General features: G+C 48.9%; 11 protein-coding genes across 11 annotated transcripts; 7 read left to right on the top strand and 4 right to left on the bottom strand.

Moving 5' to 3' along the window:
* Positions 1-1,393: 1,393 nt before the first annotated feature.
* EDB82DRAFT_325381 (uncharacterized protein) lies at positions 1,394-3,756 on the top strand. The gene is made up of 3 exons (XM_025738505.2): positions 1,394-1,405; positions 1,649-2,178; positions 2,533-3,756. The coding sequence occupies exons 2-3, from the start codon at positions 1,738-1,740 to the stop codon at positions 3,559-3,561; spliced, it is 1,470 nt and encodes a 489-aa protein (XP_025593259.1). The 5' UTR covers positions 1,394-1,405; positions 1,649-1,737; the 3' UTR covers positions 3,562-3,756.
* Positions 3,757-4,686: 930 nt separating this feature from the next.
* On the top strand, positions 4,687-5,350 carry EDB82DRAFT_579886 (uncharacterized protein; the record flags this gene model as incomplete). The annotated part of the gene is made up of 1 exon (XM_025738504.2): positions 4,687-5,350. Exon 1 carries the CDS (start codon positions 4,967-4,969, stop codon positions 5,348-5,350), a length of 384 nt encoding a protein of 127 aa, XP_025593258.2. The 5' UTR covers positions 4,687-4,966.
* A 382-nt stretch (positions 5,351-5,732) lies between these two features.
* Positions 5,733-7,349, bottom strand: EDB82DRAFT_480610 (Glucanosyltransferase-domain-containing protein; the record flags this gene model as incomplete). The annotated part of the gene is made up of 3 exons (XM_025738503.2): positions 5,733-6,905; positions 6,958-7,257; positions 7,344-7,349. The coding sequence occupies 3 exons, from the start codon at positions 7,347-7,349 to the stop codon at positions 5,733-5,735; spliced, it is 1,479 nt and encodes a 492-aa protein (XP_025593257.2).
* A 790-nt stretch (positions 7,350-8,139) lies between these two features.
* On the top strand, positions 8,140-8,569 carry EDB82DRAFT_515406 (uncharacterized protein). Its single transcript, XM_065608984.1, has one exon. The coding sequence runs from the start codon at positions 8,211-8,213 to the stop codon at positions 8,439-8,441; it is 231 nt and encodes a 76-aa protein (XP_065463423.1). The 5' UTR covers positions 8,140-8,210; the 3' UTR covers positions 8,442-8,569.
* A 1,849-nt stretch (positions 8,570-10,418) lies between these two features.
* EDB82DRAFT_325166 (Septin-type guanine nucleotide-binding (G) domain-containing protein) lies at positions 10,419-12,041 on the bottom strand. Its single transcript, XM_025738502.2, has 3 exons — positions 11,583-12,041; positions 10,903-11,465; positions 10,419-10,847 (listed from the first exon to the last, which is right to left on the bottom strand). The coding sequence occupies exons 1-3, from the start codon at positions 11,701-11,703 to the stop codon at positions 10,515-10,517; spliced, it is 1,017 nt and encodes a 338-aa protein (XP_025593256.1). The 5' UTR covers positions 11,704-12,041; the 3' UTR covers positions 10,419-10,514.
* A 47-nt stretch (positions 12,042-12,088) lies between these two features.
* Positions 12,089-13,158, top strand: EDB82DRAFT_515401 (uncharacterized protein). Its single transcript, XM_065608983.1, has 2 exons — positions 12,089-12,690; positions 12,749-13,158. Exons 1-2 carry the CDS (start codon positions 12,381-12,383, stop codon positions 12,796-12,798), a joined length of 360 nt encoding a protein of 119 aa, XP_065463422.1. The 5' UTR covers positions 12,089-12,380; the 3' UTR covers positions 12,799-13,158.
* Positions 13,159-14,690, top strand: EDB82DRAFT_515396 (WD40-repeat-containing domain protein). The gene is made up of 4 exons (XM_065608982.1): positions 13,159-13,262; positions 13,319-13,355; positions 13,434-13,979; positions 14,032-14,690. The coding sequence occupies exons 1-4, from the start codon at positions 13,260-13,262 to the stop codon at positions 14,400-14,402; spliced, it is 957 nt and encodes a 318-aa protein (XP_065463421.1). The 5' UTR covers positions 13,159-13,259; the 3' UTR covers positions 14,403-14,690.
* Positions 14,691-14,694: 4 nt separating this feature from the next.
* On the top strand, positions 14,695-15,866 carry EDB82DRAFT_325120 (DNA polymerase delta, subunit 4-domain-containing protein). The gene is made up of 2 exons (XM_025738500.2): positions 14,695-15,448; positions 15,496-15,866. Exons 1-2 carry the CDS (start codon positions 15,014-15,016, stop codon positions 15,664-15,666), a joined length of 606 nt encoding a protein of 201 aa, XP_025593254.2. The 5' UTR covers positions 14,695-15,013; the 3' UTR covers positions 15,667-15,866.
* Positions 15,685-17,311, bottom strand: EDB82DRAFT_325197 (uncharacterized protein). Its single transcript, XM_025738499.2, has 5 exons — positions 16,729-17,311; positions 16,510-16,664; positions 16,093-16,450; positions 15,735-16,043; positions 15,685-15,686 (listed from the first exon to the last, which is right to left on the bottom strand). Exons 1-4 carry the CDS (start codon positions 17,138-17,140, stop codon positions 15,871-15,873), a joined length of 1,098 nt encoding a protein of 365 aa, XP_025593253.2. The 5' UTR covers positions 17,141-17,311; the 3' UTR covers positions 15,685-15,686; positions 15,735-15,870.
* A 634-nt stretch (positions 17,312-17,945) lies between these two features.
* EDB82DRAFT_480604 (uncharacterized protein) lies at positions 17,946-20,403 on the top strand (the record flags this gene model as incomplete). Its single annotated transcript, XM_065608140.1, has 7 exons — positions 17,946-18,167; positions 18,336-18,506; positions 18,563-18,924; positions 18,973-19,034; positions 19,083-19,934; positions 19,989-20,073; positions 20,124-20,403. 7 exons carry the CDS (start codon positions 17,946-17,948, stop codon positions 20,401-20,403), a joined length of 2,034 nt encoding a protein of 677 aa, XP_065463420.1.
* EDB82DRAFT_515386 (3-ketoacyl-reductase) lies at positions 20,051-21,665 on the bottom strand. The gene is made up of 4 exons (XM_065608981.1): positions 21,037-21,665; positions 20,894-20,980; positions 20,709-20,801; positions 20,051-20,610 (listed from the first exon to the last, which is right to left on the bottom strand). Exons 1-4 carry the CDS (start codon positions 21,461-21,463, stop codon positions 20,453-20,455), a joined length of 765 nt encoding a protein of 254 aa, XP_065463419.1. The 5' UTR covers positions 21,464-21,665; the 3' UTR covers positions 20,051-20,452.
* Positions 21,666-21,815: the final 150 nt, after the last annotated feature.

The raw sequence follows: 21,815 nt of genomic DNA, 5'->3' as shown, positions 1-21,815 counted from the left end.
TTCCTGGTCTTCCGGTTGATGTTCCACCGGTGTTCTGCAGTTCCAAACGGGTAGCTTATTGCCATATACAGACAGACCTGAGCACACGACTTGATAGCTTGGACCGCCTGGTAGGCCTGAACTGGGTAGGCCTTGACTGGAGTGCTGTACTGTATGCTTTTTGAAAATTAAAACTTTCTCCACCGAAAATCGGACACAGACGCAGCAACATGGACACTTGATCCCGTACCCAACCGGGGAGTTGTGGGCTGGTTCGAAGTGAACAGCGTGGAATGGATTGGGATAAGAAAGCTCCAGTGAGATGAGATGAGGTGAGGTGAGGTAAGGGGAGTCCATCCAGCCTGGTTGGAGGGGGATGGAGGGGCAGGCCAAGCCCAAGCCAAGTCGGGGGTGGCGTCTTCAATGTCAATGTCAATTGCACTGTTCTGCACGCACTTCACCTTGGCCTGTCCGAGTGTGTAGGTATTGAGGCACCCGACCTACCTCATGGGGACTCACCGCAAGGTCAACCCTTCGCTCTTCCCCGGAACCCGAGTCAATCATCGCCAACCTCATTAGATGGATTGGATGTAAGTCCCCAACCTGAACCAGGGATCATGTTGATATCGTAGTTTACCCCAAAAAAGGAAGCAAGCACACAATAACAACTCAAAAACGAAATTGGCCGAGAAACTGATAGAAGCTATCGAATCTCGGGAGATTGAATAGAATTGGGTTTGGGTTGCGTTTGGAGTGGTAGCGTATAAATCGTTGTCTGCGGTTTTCGGCGGTGATTGTTTCGATTGACGTCTGTTGAATCGGCATGTCGTACGTAACTCAATGGATACAAGGCAAGGTTAGTTGTCGTGTCGTCGACTCGCCTCCCCCTGGTCCACTCAGGTCCTCAACAGCTTGGAGTGACATGAAGCATGTACCGGTACATGACCAGCTCTCATCGCTTTTTTTTTTGGATGAACCCTTCCTCCCGTCCCCAATGAATTTTGTTTTCAGGGCCCAGGTACCTCAGCCACGCGCTGATCGGCCCTGTCGCTCCAGGTACCGCACCCTGACCGCCCGCCCGCCGCTCGCCCCAGGCTAGGGGACTCCAGGCCAGACCACGCCAAGTCACCCCTCCCCTCCTTCCATTCCAACCCCTCCATCCATTGAGACCCCACCCGCCTGTCTTCCCCTTGAGCTTCCTTCAGGTCCAGTGGTTTTTTCGGCCAGCAAGAGCTATTCACTCCTGTCTGGTTCCAACTCCCGCTTCTTTTTGCTCCTCCATTCTCACCTCTCTCATAGTCTTGAGCAATCATCAACTTTCTCTTCCTCTTCCCTTTTGCCCCATCTCTGTCATAATCTCTTCCTCTCCCTCCCGATCCTCAATTCCAACTTCATTGTCGCAGCCCACTTGAGCTTGTGTGCAGTGGTGAGTCTTTCTCCCTTTTTCCCCGCCGACCATTCGTCAACTCTCGACTTCGAGCCGCAATCAGTCGCAAATCGCAATTGCTTCACTTGAGCCTGGGAATTTGTGCTCATATAGGCCACAACTTTGTTCAGCTAAATCCAATTGCGGTTTCGACTCGCAACTCAGTTGCACGCTTGGGAGAAGACACTGGTCATCTTTGAATAAACACCTCCAACCAGCCACTAACCAGCTCTCTTCGATCAGAATTGATTCAAAAAAGGAATACGCCGACACTCGCCAGCTCATTCCATCTTACCCTTTCTCCGTTCCTCATCAAATCTTCATAATTCAAAATGTCCGCCAAGTCGATTCTCGAGGCCGACGGCAAGGCCATCCTCAACTACCATCTCACCCGCGCCCCCGTTATCAAGGCCAGCCCTCTTCCTGCGCCTACCACTCACAACCCCCCAAGCAGACTCGCCTCGCTGCACTTCCCTGAAGATGCCAACGTTGCCGATATCCTGAACCAGGCTGAGGTCACCTACCCTTGGCTTCTCCAGCCCGACGCCAAGTTCGTCGCCAAGCCCGATCAGCTCATCAAGCGACGAGGAAAGAGCGGTCTTCTGGCCCTGAACAAGTCCTGGCCTGAGGCTAAGGCTTGGGTTGCTGAGCGAGCCGGTAAGGAGCAGCAGGTTGAGCATACCACTGGTGTTTTGAGGCAATTCCTCGTCGAGCCTTTCGTGCCCCATCCCCAAGACACTGAGTACTATATCAACATCAACTCAGTCCGTGATGTAAGTTGCAGACATGTTTCCCTCGTGTATATGGATTGCCATGGACCGGCAGCTTCCAGAGGCTCTCGAGGTAAAGTCCCCCGAGAAGAACAAGGCAGCTGTGAGATCCTTCTGAGAACGAAGGGGCTTGTAGCAACTTGTACTTCTTGGTCGGCTACAAGAGTTGAATTGTGGGCTCGTTCGCACCTACGTCGGCAATCATTCATTGTACCGAAACGGGCGAACGGATGCCACGATAAAAGGACTCCTCGGAATCAGCCCCTGGTCTTCTCGGTCCCTTCCGACGCCAATCTACATACACCATCCCAACTACCGAAACGATAAGATCGACTTACTAACGCTTCTATCTTATAGGGCGACTGGATCCTCTTCACCCACGAGGGTGGTGTTGATGTCGGTGATGTCGACGCCAAGGCTGAGAAGCTCTTGATCCCCGTCGACCTTGCTGAGTACCCCTCCAACGAGGAGATTGCTGCCACTCTCCTCAAGAAGGTTCCCCAGGGTGTCCACAACGTCCTCGTTGACTTCATCACCCGCCTATACGCCGTCTACGTCGACTGTCAGTTCACTTACCTCGAGATCAACCCTCTCGTTGTCATCCCCAACGAGGACAAGACTTCTGCCGAAGTCCACTTCCTTGATCTTGCTGCCAAGCTCGACCAGACTGCCGATTTCGAGTGCGGTGTCAAGTGGGCTATTGCTCGATCCCCTGCTGCTCTTGGCCTCACCAACATTGCTCCTTCTGCTGATGGCAAGATCAGCATCGATGCTGGTCCCCCTATGGAGTTTCCTGCTCCCTTCGGTCGTGAACTAACCAAGGAGGAGGCTTACATCGCTGATCTTGATGCTAAGACTGGTGCTTCCCTGAAGCTTACTGTCCTTAACGCCAAGGGCCGCATCTGGACACTGGTTGCTGGTGGTGGTGCTTCCGTTGTCTACGCCGATGCCATTGCCTCTGCTGGTTTCGCCGACGAGCTTGCCAACTACGGCGAGTACTCCGGTGCTCCCACCGAGTCTCAGACTTACCACTACGCCCGAACCGTGCTCGACCTTCTCCTCCGCGCTCCTAAGACCGAGGAGGGTAAGGTTCTCTTCATTGGTGGTGGTATCGCCAACTTCACCAACGTCGCCAGCACTTTCAAGGGTGTCATCCGAGCGCTGCGCGACTTCGCTCCCAAGCTGGTCGAGCACAAGACCGCCATCTGGGTGCGACGTGCCGGTCCCAACTACCAGGAGGGTCTCAAGAACATGAAGGCCGCTACCCAGGAGCTCGGCCTCGATGCCAAGATCTTTGGCCCTGAGATGCACGTCTCTGGTATTGTGCCCTTGGCTCTCGTTCCCGGTAAGTGGGAGGAGAGCAAGGCGCAGGAGTTCCAGGGTTAAAGGGGATAAGATAAAAACTTTACCACGGAGATGGTATAGTATAAAGAGATGACGCAGGTATAAAATGAGATACCTGTACTGAACGAAATTTTGTACTGCAAGATAGACAAACGGGTACCATGTGGTGCGTTGCAATTTCTAAGGCTTGGGACTAATGATGGTCGAACAAGCCGTGTATGGCAGTATTTGAGCTATGACGGAAAGAAAGCTAATAGATCTGATGACACTTATGGATTTGATGAGTTGTTTCGGTGGTTGTTCTAAACAGGAGTCTTGTGTGATGTCAACATTGTTACTGTCTAGCCAATATCTATGCTGCCTATAAACGTATCCCAAGTTTGTTTTTTCTCACGATATACACCCCCCAACGCTGTATCCAAGCCGAGGCATCATGGTTCACAGCATACAACATCGTCTAGATAGTCAACGCCAGAGTAACCATAGCATTTCAGGACGACGGATCTGTCGAGTCTTGGATTACACAACCCTGCAATCCGATTTCTTTTTTGGAAATATACCCTCTGTAGCGTCAGTCTCGGGCATTCAACACCAATGACAGCAATTCCACTCTGCTTTTAACACTCTCCTTCCCGTTTGAACTAAACCTGCTTGCTTCGTGTTACCTTGTCCATAGGGAGTTGTCGAACGCTCAGGCCTTCTTGCGATCTCCGACCTTGCATATCTTGTTCAATATGCACAAACAAATCGTCCGAGCAAACGCAGCAAGAACCCGTCTCGGATGACTCTGCTTTCGCCATCTAATAGGCCCGGAATCCGGGGACAGCAAACGGAGGCTGATGGCGTGTCAAACTCCATGCAAAGAAACTGCCGAAGTATTGTCATTGACGCAAATCAGATACCATAGGGTCTAGGGGATGCACAACAATGCAAGGACATGACGTGGTACCTTGGCCAAGTGATTCACTCCTCGCCAAACACATTGGTCCGTAAGTACGAATAGGCATGAGGCTTGCAAACGCGGGACTATTCTCTCCATCAACCTTCAAACAAACACGGCTGTACCTCGAGCTCATAATACGAGCCTGGCCCTGCGTTGAATCACATTCGCAATCACCTCCTTTTTCTCAAGTAGAGACCCCCTCTTGCATATCTCTTCGGGTGTTCATTGCGTCTATGGAACGTACACACTACCCTTGGGCTTGCATCAGTACGGTCTTTGACCTGCTCTTCGCACATCATCGTCTGAAAATCTGAATCACCTTGATTATCACATCCGTCTGAGAAGCCTCCCGGATCCTCCCTCCAACACAAGATCAATCTGGCTCTGTTCAAAACTCTCGACACTCGCAACTTTGTCCCGTAGACCTATATCAAATCTTTCGGTGTGGGTATCTGACACCGCGTTCAACTCTCGAATCCGAGGGTTCGTATCTGATATCACAAGATGCCACCAGACACACATTACGGTGACGATGGTGACAACTACAATTCTGGCTGCTGTATCGAATGTTGTCGTGCTGGCGACTTTGGCACCCATGATGGATGTGGCCCCTGCTACTGCCGGCGCTCTTTCAAACAGGATCACGACCGTACGATCTACACTGGCTGGAGTCTAGGCCAATACTACCCCGGAAAAGACAGGTATGGAGAGCCGTCATCTACTACTGGTGAAGGCAAACCTACATCGTCCGAGAACAGGTTGGGAGGACTGAACCAAGTATCTGAACAGCAAGCTCAGGAGTCGGGTGAAAACAAGGAGGCTGTCGAAATTAAAACTGACAAGTCTATCAAGACATCGAAGACTTGCCCCAAGAAAATCGACAAATAAGTAATAATGAGTGGTCTATGCCTTTGGTCAACTCGATATCAATACCGATCGCAGTCTCATCATAAAAATTAAACATCATTTCACTTGCGATGGTATCAATCTCCATTGAGTTATCATTTGAAAGTCCATTAACCAATAATAAACAGTGTATTCGTAGAATAAAGCTCATATCCCTGAGAAGTCTAAAGGATCTCCCATTGAGCAGGCTCGAAAAACACGAGCCTCAGAAGTAGTTGCCCAAACACCAAATGATGCGGGTGTGTGGTATCGTGTACTCTTTGCATCTTTAAGAAATCAAAACCTATCGTAACGTTACCTGCCAAGCATTAATCCTGCACGTCGTCCATTTCTGATATGCGTCCACCTGTTCCAGACAGGTTACTCATAGCGCAAACATCATGACAGCCAGAGGAAAGGCCATTGCCCAAGCTAAAGGTCGAGTGAGGCCAGCAGCGTCCTCATCATCATCACTATCCTGGGCGTCTCTACTGCTACCTGAAGAAGTCTTGTTGTCGGAGTCGGTATTGTTCTTATCATCGGTAGTCTCGCTGCCAGTGTCCGCATCGTTGTTACCAGACGCATTAGACTCATCGTCCTTGAGCGGGACCACCTTGAGGTTCTTCATGACACTGCCATCAGCGTTCATAACATCGAGCTTGACATTCCAGTCTGAGATGTCGACAATCTTTCCGCCAGGCTTGTTCTTAATACCATTATCAATCAGGTCCTGTGCCTTGGGAGGAACGTCAGGAATGGTGAAGTTGCTGTCGAAATTGCTGTCCTTGATGAGGCTGGACTTGCACTCTGGAGCCTTGGTAGAGGAGTTTTTGCCTGCGGGGTTTGACTGCACCGACTCCCATTTGATTCTAGCAAACTGGTTCTTGAGACGGTTGAAGTCGCCCAGGATGCGAACCTTGTCATCGTCAATCTTGACAAGACCATAGTTGTTTTCCTCCTCAGTATATTCGTATACGACGCCACCAGAAAAGACCGAGCTCATCTGCTTGCCATAGATGGCTTGGGTTTCGTTCCAGTAGCGAGGCGAGGGCTCAATGCAACCATATTCACTGAAGAAGATAGGGACAGACGATGATTCAAAACCGGCGACGAGGTCGTCGTATGAGGAAGTTTCATAAGTGGCTTCAGGGCCACACCATGAGTACGAGTTGAGGGCGAAAAGATCAGCTCGGCTCATGTCATCTTCATCATCGGGATCGGAGCACTGCAAATAGTTCCAGGTGTCCCACAGAACCTCACGGACATCGGCGGCAGAATACCCAATAGGAATCTTCCGCTTCAAGTTGTTCTTGACGTAGTTCTTGAGGTCGCGGGTCAGAGCACGGATGTACTGAGGAGCATCTTCAGCTGTCTTCTCGTCGTTAATGACCTCGTTTGCCGCGAAGAAAAGCAGAGTGTTGGGGTAGTTTCCGAAAGCTTCAACAATGGCAAAAGTACGGTTGAGGTAGTCAGCATGATAACTCTCCCAGGGTGCCAAAGAGTGCAGGGACTCATGAGGCAAAGGAGAGTTGACGTCAATCATCATATACATGCCAGCCTGAAAGTGACGAGTTAGCAGAGTATTGCAGTACACCAAGGGAATTACTTACAGCATTAAAGATACTGGCGCACTCATCGTGGTTGACATTGGGGTCAAGGTTGTAGACACGGATGGCGTTGATACCAAGAATCTGCATGAGAGCAGCATCTCGCATGCACTTATCCTTGTTGCTCAAAGGGTCCTTCCCCGTGGCAGGGTCGTAGCCGGCACTGCCTCCAGGTTGGTAGGCCATACCAACAATCTGGAATTTGTTGCCAGTTTCGGGGTTGACGAAGTCAGTTCCCTGGATCTCCAGAGGAGGAACGGCGCCCACAACCGCGGCTCCAAGGGCCATGAGAGCGGCGTTGATCTAAAGCGTATGTCAATGAGTCTGTGGTGTAACAAGAAGTAATGCACCATGCACATGTACTTGTGACGCGGGCAGGGACTACATACAAGCATGGCGATAATGTGATACTAAATCTTTTACTGTGATACTTTCTCCCAAAAAATCGAGACAATGTATGTTGTGTGGTTGCTTGACGTTTCAGAAGGCCAGACAAGATCGAGTCGGTTTACAACAGAGAGTGCGTTTTGCTGCTGTTGTTGACGATGTTGTTGGGAAGAAGAGAGCAAAGGCCAAAGGTGAGCAAGGTGTAGTATTTGCGCCGAGTGAGCCCAGATACACTTGAAAAGAGCGATAGCAAGCGAGGGGACCACAGTTTGGTCAATGACGAATGAATTAACGAAGAAAGAAAGAAAGAATGGAGTTGGAAGAAGGAGCAAAGGTGGAGGAAGAAGAGTAGGAGTGGGAGTGGAAGTGGAAGTGAAAGTGGAAATAGAAGCGGGAAGGTGAATGAATAACTGTCTGGCAGCGCCTGTGCAGTGATGGATCGATCGAATTGCGCCGCCCACTCAGTGGAGGAAGTGAAGGAAGGTCCGTCGAGTGCCACCAGCGAACAGCAAATAACAAACCAAACAGAGATGGGCAGGTGCAGTGGCAGGCAGTAATAGCAGGGCAGCTCAATTAAGAAAGAGTGCCGAGAGGCCAAGCCAGGATAGAAAGGGGACTTCATCAACACAAGACAACCATCTATGAGATAGGGACGATAGATGAGGTGAGCCTAGACCCAGGCCCGGCTCTGGACCGCTTCAGTCTATTACACCACTATCGGACATCCGGCCATGGCATTTCGGTTTTAGCATGTATAAATCAAGTTCCGGCAGAAGCCAAGCTTTGAGCCAAGAGGTGTGGGAGCATGTGTTATACGAGGTTTGTATTTATCTGATAGATGTAAACAGATAGTCCATACCAAATAATAGATGGGTAGACATAGTATTGACTGCAAACTCTGCTTCTCTCTCTCTATCTATCTACCTCTCTCTTCGATCGTTGCTCTTGCCCAAACTAGCAAAATGTACAGAATTACGCTTATTACAGTACCCTGGTTGTCATGGGTCTTTGAGAGTCGGTTGCCAGGGTCAGATATTAGCGACGCTTTTGAAGAGAAAGTACTTGGCAGTAAGAAAGTCGCTTTACCGTTTGCAGCTTAGAATCGGTCATTTAGACGATGAGGACGGGGTCTCCAAAACGAATCTACGGGAATGAGTGGATAGAAAACGTTTGACACTTGTGAAGTGGCTGAGAAAAGAACAGGCGCTGTATCAGAAACCCAAACTTGGATATTCTACAAAAAGAAAGAAATTCAATTGGCGAATCTTTATTCGCCCAAGCCACTTAAACGCCTTGTTCAGATCTTAGCTCTGTTGACCATTCACTGTTGACGAATGACAAAATGACTGCCTGGTTAAAGAGTCCATTACAAGGTCCCACCACGTTTCGTACAGAGAGATCCTTGCAACTCTCATCCACCGCAATCTCGAGTTTCCAGAAGTTTGAAATTACAGACAGTTTCTGTAAAGCACGCATTTCTTGGCATCAACACCAGAATTCCATCGTGTCAAGCATTGGTGAAGGGCAGGCGATCTTTACTCTTTGCAGGACTTGATCCTAAAGCTATCATGTACCGGGACTTGGTTCAAAAAGATCTCGTTGTTTGCAGCTGAGACAATCGAATCAAAGACTTGCAATCATTACCCGCTGCCATGTACTCCGTACTCTCTTGCATTTTGCAGATGTGCTCCAACAGCCAATAGTGTAACATCGTCTCTTGAGGCTTAACATATGCAGCAAATGCGACCATTTTCGCGAAAGGATGTCTTGTACCAAAAGACTAGCCTAGCAGCACCTGATCAAGCCCAACGATTCAGAACATCCCCGTGCCGTGAACCAAATTACCCTAATATCTCATACCACGCTTTGGTACTCTCTACTATGTACATAATTGTGTTCGATACTGGATACTTTACGCTCTCTTAAATGAGCACGGGCTATCGCTCCCCACGATGCGGGAACTGCCCCATATCTCTAATGAGTGCTTTATACTGTAGTGCTCTGAAACTTGGAAGTCGGGATATGTTGGCAGGGGCCACAACTCACAAGTTTTTATTATTGTGGTCTACTTCGGTGTCGAATGTCGCTGCTCCACGGTTCTAGGTCAGCGATAAATTCAACATTGGCTACGTCACTGTGTCTTATTGTATAAGGCGTTGCCATAATCAGGCAACTGAATTCGACTGTCGGCGATCGATAGAACGATACAAAGCATACTACTCGGTGTCATATTCCTATCGAATGATTCACGGCCGAGCCTAGGTATAGTCTCAAAAAGGGTAGGAATATCGGTGCTTTCATCTAAAAGGCCACGGCTGAATCTAACAAACAGCCAATCTTCCACCATCTCTCAAAGCAGTTTATTCCAACAAGACGAAATGGAATCACTGGAACACAGTCATATTTCATATTAAATAATACATCACATGTTGGAAGCTCGTGTGCCGGCCAAGTCAGCAAATGTTGTTCTTAAGCTACCCTATACCACCTGGCGTTCATTTTTCAAAATGTGCCTCCATCGTTTGGTTTACATCAGCCATAGGATATTGGGGACACTCATATGCAACCAGAGGCATGCTTGGAACGTCTGTTACTACAACTCAACACGCATTCTGAAATCAACATCACGGTGATTACGATACGAGGAAGGATTCCCCCAACCGCATGTACAACCCATCAAGTACGTCAGAAACTCCAATCGAATTGATACACTATGTAGGCAACGAAACTAACTCCAGATTAGAGTATGGGGTAATCGGTCTTATTAAAGCATAAAAAAAGGCCAAATAGTTCTCCGGGGGTAACACTGAAAGAAAAAGAAGAAAGTCGTGTACAGCTTCGATACGGACTGACCAGCAGACAGTCCCCAAGGTACGTAACCAGGAAACGGGTATCTGGATCTCAACGGACCAGTCCCCATCTCTCATCTGGTTCATACCCCAAGAATGCTGCTCTCGTCCTTGCTCGCATGCCGATGTCATCGAAACGATGTAAGGCCTTCAGGGGTTCACTGTGGTCAAGCCCACCAAGGAACCTCCGAGGAAAGCAATTACTTTTGGGTTGCTCTACATCAGGCCGTGAAATATGTGGAGTGTCGTAACAAATGCGGGCTATCGAGCTGCCCCGAGACGCCGTCGCTCCATTGCCAGCACAACTTCAAACACAAATTCAGCTTAGTAGCCGTTCATCGTCATTCGTTGCGAGTTTCGGCTGAGCTCGCGGTCGGCGGCAGGGCTGATGGGTCGGCTGCTAGCACCACCGTGAGCACTGCTTTCCTTGAGGGCAAGCAGTTGCTTGGCACGGAAGGTCTCGTAGTGGATCTGAGAGGTGGTCTCGATAAGGTCTTGGAGGTGGGTTCGGAGGAGGAAGTCTCGTAGGTAGACGAATTCACAGTGAGTCTCGTCCTCGACGTTGATGACACCCCATCTGTTCTGGCGACCGCGGACCTGCTTACCGTTGACGATGATCGACTTCTCGGATCCAACAACGGCGAAGGGAACAAGGTTCTACTATACATTAGCATTCGTGCCATCGGTTTCGAGTCAGATATTATAGGCCTACCTTGATCTGGCCGTTCAAAGCACGCTCCTCGTCGTCAAACTCGTCGTTGTCGTAGGGGTACATCTTGAGGTTGTGGAAGGCAAACTCCTCCTTGATGCGCTCCTTGAACTCCTGGCGTTCCTCAACAGTCAGGGTGTCGGCCTTGGCAATGACAGGCACCACGTTGACGACGTCGGAAAGCTTCTTCAGGACAACAATATCGATGGGCTTGAGAGAGTGGCCTGATGGCTGGATGAAGAAGAGACAGCAGTGGATACGTGTATCCTGGATGTAGCGCTCTCGCTGTGCAGTGAGCTCCTTGCGCAAGTACGCGGAGTGCTGATCCTTGATGTACTTGACGATGGGGTCCCAACAGCGGTCGTTGTTGACGAGATCACCGTAGCCGGGGGTATCAACAATGTTGAGTCGAAGTCGGACACCGTTCTCCTCAATGTTGTGAGAAACGGCCTGAATCTCGGTGGTCTGGCGGATGGGCTCGTCGGGTTGGAAACGACCCTTGGAGTCGATCAGGTGAGAAGCGAAGATGGTGTTGATGAGCGTCGACTTGCCCATACCAGTCTGGCCTACAATGCGCAAGATAAATTAGCACACAAACGTGATTGTAGACACAGACAGCCGGATCATTATCACACCACGGTGAGGCTCAATTGATGTGGGAGCTGTGCAGGTTCAGTACTTACCAACGCAGATAACGTTGAACTGGAAGCCACGCTTCAAGAGCTTCTTCTCAATCTGAGAAGTGATGCTGTCGAAACCGACATGGCTCTCGGGGTAAATAGTGTTGGGAGGAGCGGCGGCCATCTTGAGTAATTCGGCGACACTTGTTAAATTAAGCAGGTAGATAAGAGTTGAAGCTTGGGAACGTCAAAAGATATTCTAAGAAAGAAAGAAGGACTGGACTCGAAGCAACAAAGGACAAGTCGAGCACACACAAAGTCAAAGTGACGCCTGAAGATGTAGCGAAGCTGAGAAGTTGGAGATTTAGGAGAGGCTTGAACACGACGAGATGCTAGGGGGAACTTTTCGGGCGCTGGGCTGCTACTCCTGCCACCTTAGCAAACAATTTCCGTACTGGAAGGGAGGTGTCAGGGAGCAGGGAGTAGTCCAGGGTCCGAAAGAAAGGGGGAAAGCGCGTTTGGAGCTCTTCATTGGTTGAAACGGGTCAGTGCGTGGGATAGCTGATGATTGGCCCGCCGGCACTTTGGGGAAAGGACCAGGCCATCAGACTTTTGACGGTCGATTGAAGCCTTGCGCATTTTGATCATCGCGACTCTAATTCGAGTTCAACATCCGACCGACCGATCAATTTGTCTTTGTCAGACAACGGCCGCTTGCGAACCTAAAGCCGGGAATCGATCAATTCGCTTTGACTCGATTCAATTTCTCGGCCTGCGATTGTCTTTCAATTTGACTTCGCCTGCACCACCAAATTCTATATATCGCCATCATCCCAATACAACCTACACCTCTTCGTCAAGATGGCTGCCGCTCTCCTCCCCCGACTCTCTTCGAAGCCCCTGCTCTCGGCGGTCTCTTTCCGACAGTTCTCCCAGAAGCTCTTTCCGACATTGTCGATTGCGATCCCCGGTGTCTCTTTAAACCTTCCCACCATTGACGATATCTGGGAATCTGTGCTACGAGCTGTACCCAAGAACAAAGTATCTCACTCAAGGAAGCGACACAGGCAAATGGCGGGCAAGGCGCTCAAGGACCAAAACGGCCTGTGTAAGTGTCCTGGATGTGGTCAGCCCAAGCGTACACATCGGTTATGCCAACATTGTCTTGAAGGTACGTTGTTGGGTTGTCTCTACCATTATCATGGACAATAAGACCTAACAGAGTATAGAAATGAAGCAAATGTGGCGACAGGATTACCCCAATAACAGGCCAGAATAAAAGAGGCAATGGAATTGATGATTTACTGTAACAAGAGTCTGTATAGTCACCATGGGATCATGCATACCACGGGCGTTTTGGCTCGTTTGAGCCTTGTAGGATTATGAACAATAAAAAAAGTTTATACCAGACGTTCCTCTCCGATTAATGTCGTTGAATGTTTCAAGGTGTACGTCTCGAAGGACATTGTGATACGGTAGAATGCCGTGCCTCAGATTTTCTTCAAATGTAATGCTGCCTTTAATGTGTCCTCCATCTAACACTCGTTCTATTTATTCTTGGCATTGAGCAAAATGTCATGGGCGTTGCTGCTTTCCCACGGTTTTGGACCTCTGCCTAGATGACCCTTTGATGCCCCACCAAGCTTTTGAATTCGACTCACCCCAGTCAAGTACTTTCATTCATACACAACGTCATACTGAAAGTGAGGAAAACACACTCTTTGAATTGAGGTGGGAGTTATGGTAAGCACATATAGAGACGATTCACAATAAAAAAAAACAGGAACTAATTTCAACAGTCGAAACAATACTTGACCACGCATACCGTGGATAATGGTGAGCATTACCTCCCCGCCGCGGGGTGATGAGACGCAGCACCTTGTCTTGAAGCACCAACTTACTGAGAGCGCATAGCCCACATCACCGACATCTTCTCTATTGCGACCACACCCAAAGCTGTGATATCAGGTAGTGGCTCTTCCACACTGCACATTCACGACACCACTGATCCTTCATTCCCGCTCAAGCAGTCCATTTCAGATGCGCACAAGCTCGGATGCCACCATGTGTGCGCTTCGCGGAACGGCAACGTTGCAGCTAGTGCCGGTTTTGGAGGCGAAGTGAAGACTTGGAAGGTCAACAATGACACTGGTGAATGGAGTCTTAGTGGTGAGATCGCAGGGGCTTCATCGAAGCCTGGCGAGGCTTGGGCGTTGGCACTGAGTGAAGATGGTTCCTACCTTGCTACCACAACAAATGACGGACGAATCAACGTGTGGGATATTGTTGACGAAAAGAAACCCAAGATTCGAGAGTACGAGACCGGAAGTGCTGGATCAGGCAACTTTGGCATGTCTGTGGACTTGAGCCGGGATGGCAAATTTACTGCCAGCGGGCATCAGAACGGATCTGTCTACATCTTCAACAACGACACAGGACGAGTCTTGTACTCGCTCTCTGGTGAGTGACTTCGACTGATCTATATTATTTCTTTGCTAACACAACCCTCAAGGTCTTGCGAAGCCTGTGCGATCAGTTGCCTTTTCTCCAGGCAACACCCGACTTGCTGCAGCAGGAGATGCTGGCATCATCGCAATTTACGACATGAAGCACGGAGAGCATATCGGGAACCTGACTGGCCACTCTTCATGGATCACGTCTCTTGACTGGAGCGACACTGGAGAATACCTTTTGAGTGGATCCATGGATGGAAAGGTCAAAGTCTGGTCAATTGAACGCACCACCTGCGTTGCGACACACAGCGAGACGGACAAGGCCCTCTGGTCTGTGAAATGGCTGCCAAAGACTGTCAGAAGTGAAATGTTTTGCACGGCCGGTGCAAACAGAAGCCTCTCATTCTACCGGGAGGCCACTGGCGGCTGATGATGATGTCATATCATCATGCGTTTCATGAGGGACGAGCTTAAACATAAAACCAATAGATGGAAGTCGAATTGACCGTGACAGCAAGGCATTCAAGCAGGCCTGTGAAACAATTGTCTACGTTGGGATTCACCAGGTAACATAACTACCTAGGTACCTACTAATTTAAGGACTGGGAAGAAAACAAGAAAGCAAACGAGAACTACATACCTAGGTAGCTCACAACTGAATTACTGTTTCTAGAATAGACACAAGTGTCGTAGCTGTCAAATGATGCCATACACGTGATCTCGCGCTACATGTCGCGTTGCCCCGCCAATCTTAAGGCTTGCACTCCGTCATATGCACTTTCCCATTCAACGTTGACTAGAACCCACCTTGTCGTTGACCTTGTAATATGGCTGTTAATTAACCGTTAAGTACATACAATCTGAATCAAACATCATCAGCTGCATTCAACATCTATTTTCTTATTCACAACCTATTGTTTCTGCTGCTTGCTTCTGCCTGCCGAGTTAACTGTTAATCAGTCAATACCTTCATTTATCCTTCACTTACACATCATCCACCTGCCTTAACAGTATCATCTCGCTTCGGAAACTAAATCCACCATGCCCACCACTCGACGATCCGCTGCCAATGCTCGTAGCAGGGGCTTGCCTGCCAAAGGACAGTCAACGCTCAGTTTTTCGAACAAAGTGACAAAGCCTGTGCCGAAAAACGCCAAGAAGTCCATCATTTCATCTTCTGTTACCAAGATCGACCCCAGTCAGCTTGCAAAGAAGCAAGAGGCAGGGGACGTTGTCAACGATGAACCCGCAGTTGTAGAGATTGAGCCAATCAAGGCTGATGAGGAAAAGACTGAGGTAGCGCCGGGACCTGTGAAGACTGAGTCGGAGCTGCAAGCAGAGAAGGTCACAGATGCGCAAATTAAGAAGTACTGGAAGTCTATTGAGACCCAATGGTCCACTCCTCGCCTACATCAGCAAGGCGTATCCCAAAATGAGAGGATTCTTCGATATTTCGACGTCAGCTCGCAATACGGTGTAAGTCGTCTCGACCCTCGCCGCTACTCCCAAACTAATACACATAGCCCTGTATCGGCATGCCTCGCATGCAGCGCTGGAAGCGGGCGGACCGTCTAGGTCTTAACCCTCCCATTGAGGTTCTTGCTGTTCTCATGAAAGAGGAGACCAAAGGGAACGACCAAATTGAAACGGCACATATGGACGAGATTCTCAACTCCATTGCCGTGGACACTTGATCGGTCTTGCCATCTTGTCACTGAAATGCGTTATAATGAGCAAGGCGTTTGGGAGAATGTTTTCGTACCGAAGCGGCTTTATCTATTGTCTTTTCTGTTCTATAAGCCCAACAAAAGCTTGTTAAAAGAGATATCTATAACACAAACTCCAACAAGCTTTGTAAACACACCGGAAATCTAGATAACAGACCTTGCGGCCTTTGTCTAATACCAAATACTCCTTGTTCGATGGTGTGGAATAGGCTCTTTCCCAGCTGCTTCTAGTTCCTTCATGCTGTCATATAGGAAAAAGTCTATAAGGATGGCGTTGACATGAGCGTCAGGGTGTTGACGCAGAATTTCGCGTCGGATCAGCTCGACACACCAGATACTGCATGCTGTTTTGGTTCAGCGGATAGTCTCAAAAAAACAGATAGGACAATTTACCTCGTATTTGCAATTCCCATGCGCACCCGCTCTCTATCATCTTTTTATCATTGATAGCCGCTGCAATACCCGGAGAGCAGTACAAGGCTCCCATGGTCATGAGGATCTGAGGGATACGGTAATCGGCAAACATGGTGATCTTGTCGATGTCACGAAATTCGCCGTAGGATTCTCCGTTGAAGCATGCCCATAGATCAGCAACGAGGATCTGAGCTCGTTTCATTAAGCGAATCATCTTGCCGTCCTCGTAGCGATGCTCATCGCGAAAGCAGTCAAAGTCTTGTGCCAGTAAGTTTACCAAGCGAGCCGCAGACCCATCGGCTGCGTAAACCAGCTCTGTAACAGCGCCGTCATAGTACTAGAAAACGTCAGTCATTTCTTAGAGAATCGCCGGTTTAGTTTTCAAGATTAACCTACTTTACAAAGAACTTGTCCTGCTTCTCGAAGGCAGTCTAGGCGTTCCTCAAGCAGTGGAATTTCCTCTTCAGTGCATGATCTAAAGACATGTCTAAGGGACTCAAGGGTGCACTCCTGTTCGTTTTGCCAATAGGACGGGTCCGTGATGGGAATGTCTTTGGTGAAGAGAATAATGTTAGTCTTACTAGTGGTGAGTCACCATGAACAAAGTCTACTCACCTTCAGCAAGAGCCCTTTGAAGAGCCGCTACCAAACTCCAATAACCAGTCCACTTCTTTCCACGGTACTCAATGGCAAATCTCTCATCATCAGGTAATTCAGACCAGAAAGAAAAGTTTAGCAAGTCCATAGTGAAAATGAAGTTGACCGTGTTTTCGTCCTTTGCCTTGGGGTGAAGTTCGTGCTCTGACCAGGTGGCAGTTGAATAACTTTTTTGTTGCATTTGCTTGTATATGCTCTCAGCAGCCTTTTTTGAGGCACGCATATCAACGGCTACATCGATACAACTGTCGTAGACATATTCAGCGCTTTCGAGAACGCCGGTTTCGGGCTCCTCTTGTATTTCAACCTTCCCCTGAAGGTGCTGGCGCAGGAGTTCAAGAAGCTCAGTGTCAACTTCGTCGTCAGACATGGTTACAAAAATTTGATGACAAGTGCAAAAGAGCGAGAAAAGTAAAAAATAAATAAAAAAGTCAAATAGGAGAGGAAAGCGTGGGAAAATTAACGTTGAAGAATGAGTATGGCTGAAGGCTTTGTCTGAATCATTCGGTCTAGACTTTGAGTATCAGATCCTTTTAATTTTTTTTCTACCCGAAGGGTCCCCGCGGCCACAGCGGCCAGCTCTTATTGTCCCATTGCCATGGCTGAAACAGAAAACACGTCGATTGGATGATAGCTTGTATACGGATATTTCTGGGGGTAACCAATTGGCTTGTCAGTAACTAGATAAATAAGAAGAGTGACCTTTCTTTTGCTGCTATGTCCATCACTTTGTCTGTTTGCCTGCAGCCAAATGTCACTATCACGCTTCCAACGGTCTATTCCAGTGCAACTGCGTAGATTGTCCTACCACCGTCCATCCATGGATGGCAGTCATGAAGCCTACAACTTTCACAAATGTACCCACTTCTCATCAAAGCCAATCAGAAACCTGGAATTCGCTAGAGATTCCCTGCTCTAGAAGCTCGATTCACCACGATGAGTGTGTTTGATTGGTCGCCCCGGAACCTTGCACTGCTGCTAGGTGCTCTATCTAGCTCTCTCACCACTAACATCCAACATCTAATCCAACTTCTTACCTTCAACTACCCGCGATCCTTCACGACTCCACGAACCCTAATAGAGCGCATCAGCCCCAAGCGCATGCGCAGCTCTCATAACGAGCTTCTTGTTTCTTTGTATTTGTATTCCCGCCTTCACTGAGCTACACGATAACAATGGATGCGACGAGCGCCGACCAGGCTCCGGCCCAGACACAACCTGCGACGGCACCTCCAGCTGCACCTTCAGCGACTGCGCAGCAACCGCAAACACAGCAACAAGCGCAGCAACAGCCTGTTTCCTCCGAGAACGCGCCCCAGAGACGTTTACCAACAGCTACGCGTGATAGACACAATCAACAGTCCCTCGGCGCATCACTCAACACCTCAATCAAACAGGTATGTTTGCCATTCACGAACCCAACTTTCTGCCTCTGCGCCCTGATTCCAGATCGGATTCCAACGCGATACGATGCTCGGAAGTGGCGCATGAGAGAATGGGGTGCATAATATACGACCGTGTGATTTCGTATTTATTTGTCGTCAGAACTGATCAGGAATGCGCAGGCTCGTGTGCTCATGGTCGGTGCCGGTGGAATTGGTTGCGAGTTGCTCAAGAATCTTGTTCTCACTGGCTTTGGCGAAATCCACATTGTCGATCTCGATACCATCGATCTTTCCAACTTGAACCGACAATTTCTCTTCCGACACGAACACATAAAGAAGTCCAAGGCACTAGTGCGTTATACTTCTCGCGATACTTGGGGGCTGGTAGAATACTCACAAATGTACAGGTAGCCAAGGAGGCGGCACAACGATTCAACCCGAATGTAAAAATTGTCGCGCACCACGCCAACATCAAGGATGACGAATTCACAGTGGCCTGGTTTCAGCAGTTCCGCATTGCCTTTAATGCCCTTGACAATCTCGAAGCTCGCAGACACGTGAACAAGATGTGTTTGGCAGCCGATGTACCACTGATCGAAAGTGGCACCACGGGATTCAACGGCCAGGTGCAGGTCATCAAGAAGGGTGTGACCGCATGCTACGACTGTACCCCTAAGGAAACACCCAAGTCTTTCCCCGTGTGCACAATCCGTAGTACACCTAGCCAACCTATCCACTGCATTGTATGGGGTAAAAGCTACCTGCTCAAGTACGTACTTGGACTGCGTCGCATAAACTGTTGCTAATAAGCTTCTAGTGAAATGTTTGGCACCAGCGAAGACCAGGCGGCCTTTGATCACTCGACTGACGCTGACAATGGTAAGTTACCTGCAGCGCCGAGGACTAACACTTGCTGACAGATAGTAGCCAAGGAGATTGAGGAATTGAAGAAGGAGTCAGAAGCTCTCAAGCAAATCAGAGATGCTACTGGCACATCCGAATTTCCTCAGATGCTCTTCGACAAGGTTTTTAATGCTGACATCGAACGGCTACGTTCCGTTGAAGATATGTGGACGTCGCGACGTGCCCCCGAGCCTCTCAAGTACGAGACCGTTCTCGCACAAGCCAGTGATGCCATGGCCAACAAAAAGGTGCTTCTTGAAGACGACCAACGAGTGTGGTCACTAGAGGAGAGTCTCGTGGTCTTTAACGACAGTCTTGACCGATTGAGTAAGAAGATCCTTGAGCTCAAGAAGAACAAGGCGCCTGAAGCCCCTGAGCCTACACTCGGCTTTGACAAGGATGATATCGATACACTTGATTTTGTGACGGCGAGTGCAAACATTCGCTCACATATCTTCGGCATCGACAAAAAGTCCCGATTCGATACAAAGCAGATGGCCGGTAATATCATTCCCGCCATTGCCACGACAAATGCGATTGTCGCTGGACTCTGCGTTCTTCAGTCCTACAAAGTTCTGAAGGGCGAATACGCACAGTCCAAGGAGGTCTTTTTGACACCATTCGCGCGCGCTCGACTCTTGGCTCCAGACAGGTCTCGGGAGCCAAATCCCGACTGCCCAGTATGCAGTGTTTACTTCACTAGCGTTGTTGCAGATTTATCTCGTGTTACTCTCCAAGACCTTGTCGACGAAATTATCAAATCAAAGCTGGGATACGAGGGTAAAGAATTTGTCGTGAACAACGACGTTGGTACACTTTTCGAATGCTTTGAGGACGGAGATGATGAGAACCTACCAAAGAAACTGAGTGACCTTGGTAAGTCTTTGAAAATGAGCATGGCACTACGCATAAAGCTGACCAGAATGTTAGGCATCAAGAAAGACTCGTTCCTGACTGTCATCGACCAAGATGACGATGATACTTTTGTGAATGTTGTTATCAACATTCAAGAAGGGTTCGTCATTTATTATCTTCTCTTTTACAGACTAAGCTTACACATCATAGTACATTGGAAGAAGACAAGAAGCCAGTCGAGGCCAAGTTCTCAGACAAGCCTGAAATCCCACGCCGGCCAAAGAAACCTCAGCCTGCCGAACTGAATTCTAACGGCGAGACAAACGGAGAAGCCATCGATGCCGAGCACAAGGGGGTCAAGAGACCGCACACCGAGGATGGTGGTCAGCCTCTTAAAAAGGTCAAGATTACGCCTTCAGGAGCCGAGATCGTGGATGTGGACCAGAACGAAGGCCACGTCAGTGGGGGTGCGATCGTTATTGATGATTGATAAACTATGGCCGAGAAGGACTGTACGCATATGAGCGGGCTTGAGGTTTTTACACGGCGCTTAAACCACCATCGAGGTTTAGAACGCAGTTGTTTGCGAAACGATTCGTCGCCAGGAAGACAGCAGCGTCCGCCACTTCATCGGGATGTCCTACACGGCGCAGGGGGCAGTCTTTGAGGTATTGCTGCTGAATATCTGGCTTTAGATCTAGAACATGGGGTTTTGCATTAACATTGCCCTCTTCTCGCATGGGCGACGGACGCCTAGGACATGCTTTAATGGGGCGAAAAGAAGGATAAACTCACGATCCCACATTGGACTAGCTATCCAACCAGGTAGCAAGGCGTTGACGCGAATGGAGCGAGGACTATACTCGGTAGCTAAGGCACGGGTGAAAGCTGCGAGAATATGGAGTGAGTGGGTTGTTTTTTGGTATGTATAATAGTATGGGCTCTCATGTAGCATAAAAATAGGGACATGATAAGCGTACCGACAAGGCCAGCTTTTGATGCGGCGTATACTGAAGCACCAGCTCCATTCTTATTAGCCATGAGACTCGAGACATTGATGATGCATCCTGTGAAGCCTAGAGTAAGATTATAGAATTGGAAATGTAGAGTCTATATGACACACCATGAGGATTCATCTTGGCGTATTTGGAGGCAAGAATTGCTGACTGAAGGTTTGTGTTGAGGATATTTTGAATATCTTCATCAGAAGTCCTCTTGATGAACGAAGTTTGACTAACGCCAGCACAGTTAACGAGGACATCAACAGGACCGACAGAGGAACCAAAGAAGCCCTTGAACGTGGAGGACTTGGTAGCGTCTAGGCGCATAAAACGGTGCTTCTCTGGGAATTCATCGCCCATGTCTTTGCGGTCCTGCTCCGGCTCATACGGAACGAGCTGGTGTTCGAGGCTGAGCCGGGCATCTGGTGCAGATCGGCTGAGGAGGGTGACGACGGAGCCACGCTGGGCAAAAGCGGCCGCTATACGAAAGCCGATTGCGCCGGTGGCTCCGGTCACGACGCAGTGTTTACCGCGGAGGGAGAATGACATTGCTGAAGGAGTGAGTTGGTGATGTTGTGGTGAAATTTCGAGGTTGAGTTTGTTAGACGAGGATACGCCTACTAAATCATTACGAATTGGCCCCTGCCTGGCATGGGCTGTCAACTGATACCATCATTCTAAGGTTTACTTTATACCTGATTATATCGAATTAATAGATTTGCGATTATTTTTGTATTTGAGGTTGTTTAATTGTGTATGTATTCAAATCACTACTAAGTAGACCGACGTCACGCCAAGGGAATCGATCGGTTCCTGGTTGGACACATGTCATAGTTGCTACCTTGGGTAGCTTAATCGAGGACGAAGTCTCTCCACTTGAATTACATCGTAACTGTAAGAG

The sequence above is a fragment of the Fusarium venenatum genome (genome assembly GCF_020744135.1).
Source record: "Fusarium venenatum strain MPI-CAGE-CH-0201 chromosome Unknown EDB82scaffold_4, whole genome shotgun sequence".
Lineage (NCBI taxonomy): Eukaryota > Fungi > Ascomycota > Sordariomycetes > Hypocreales > Nectriaceae > Fusarium > Fusarium venenatum.
Note: the sequence above shows the minus strand (reverse complement) of the source record. Positions and strands in the feature narration are given on the sequence as shown.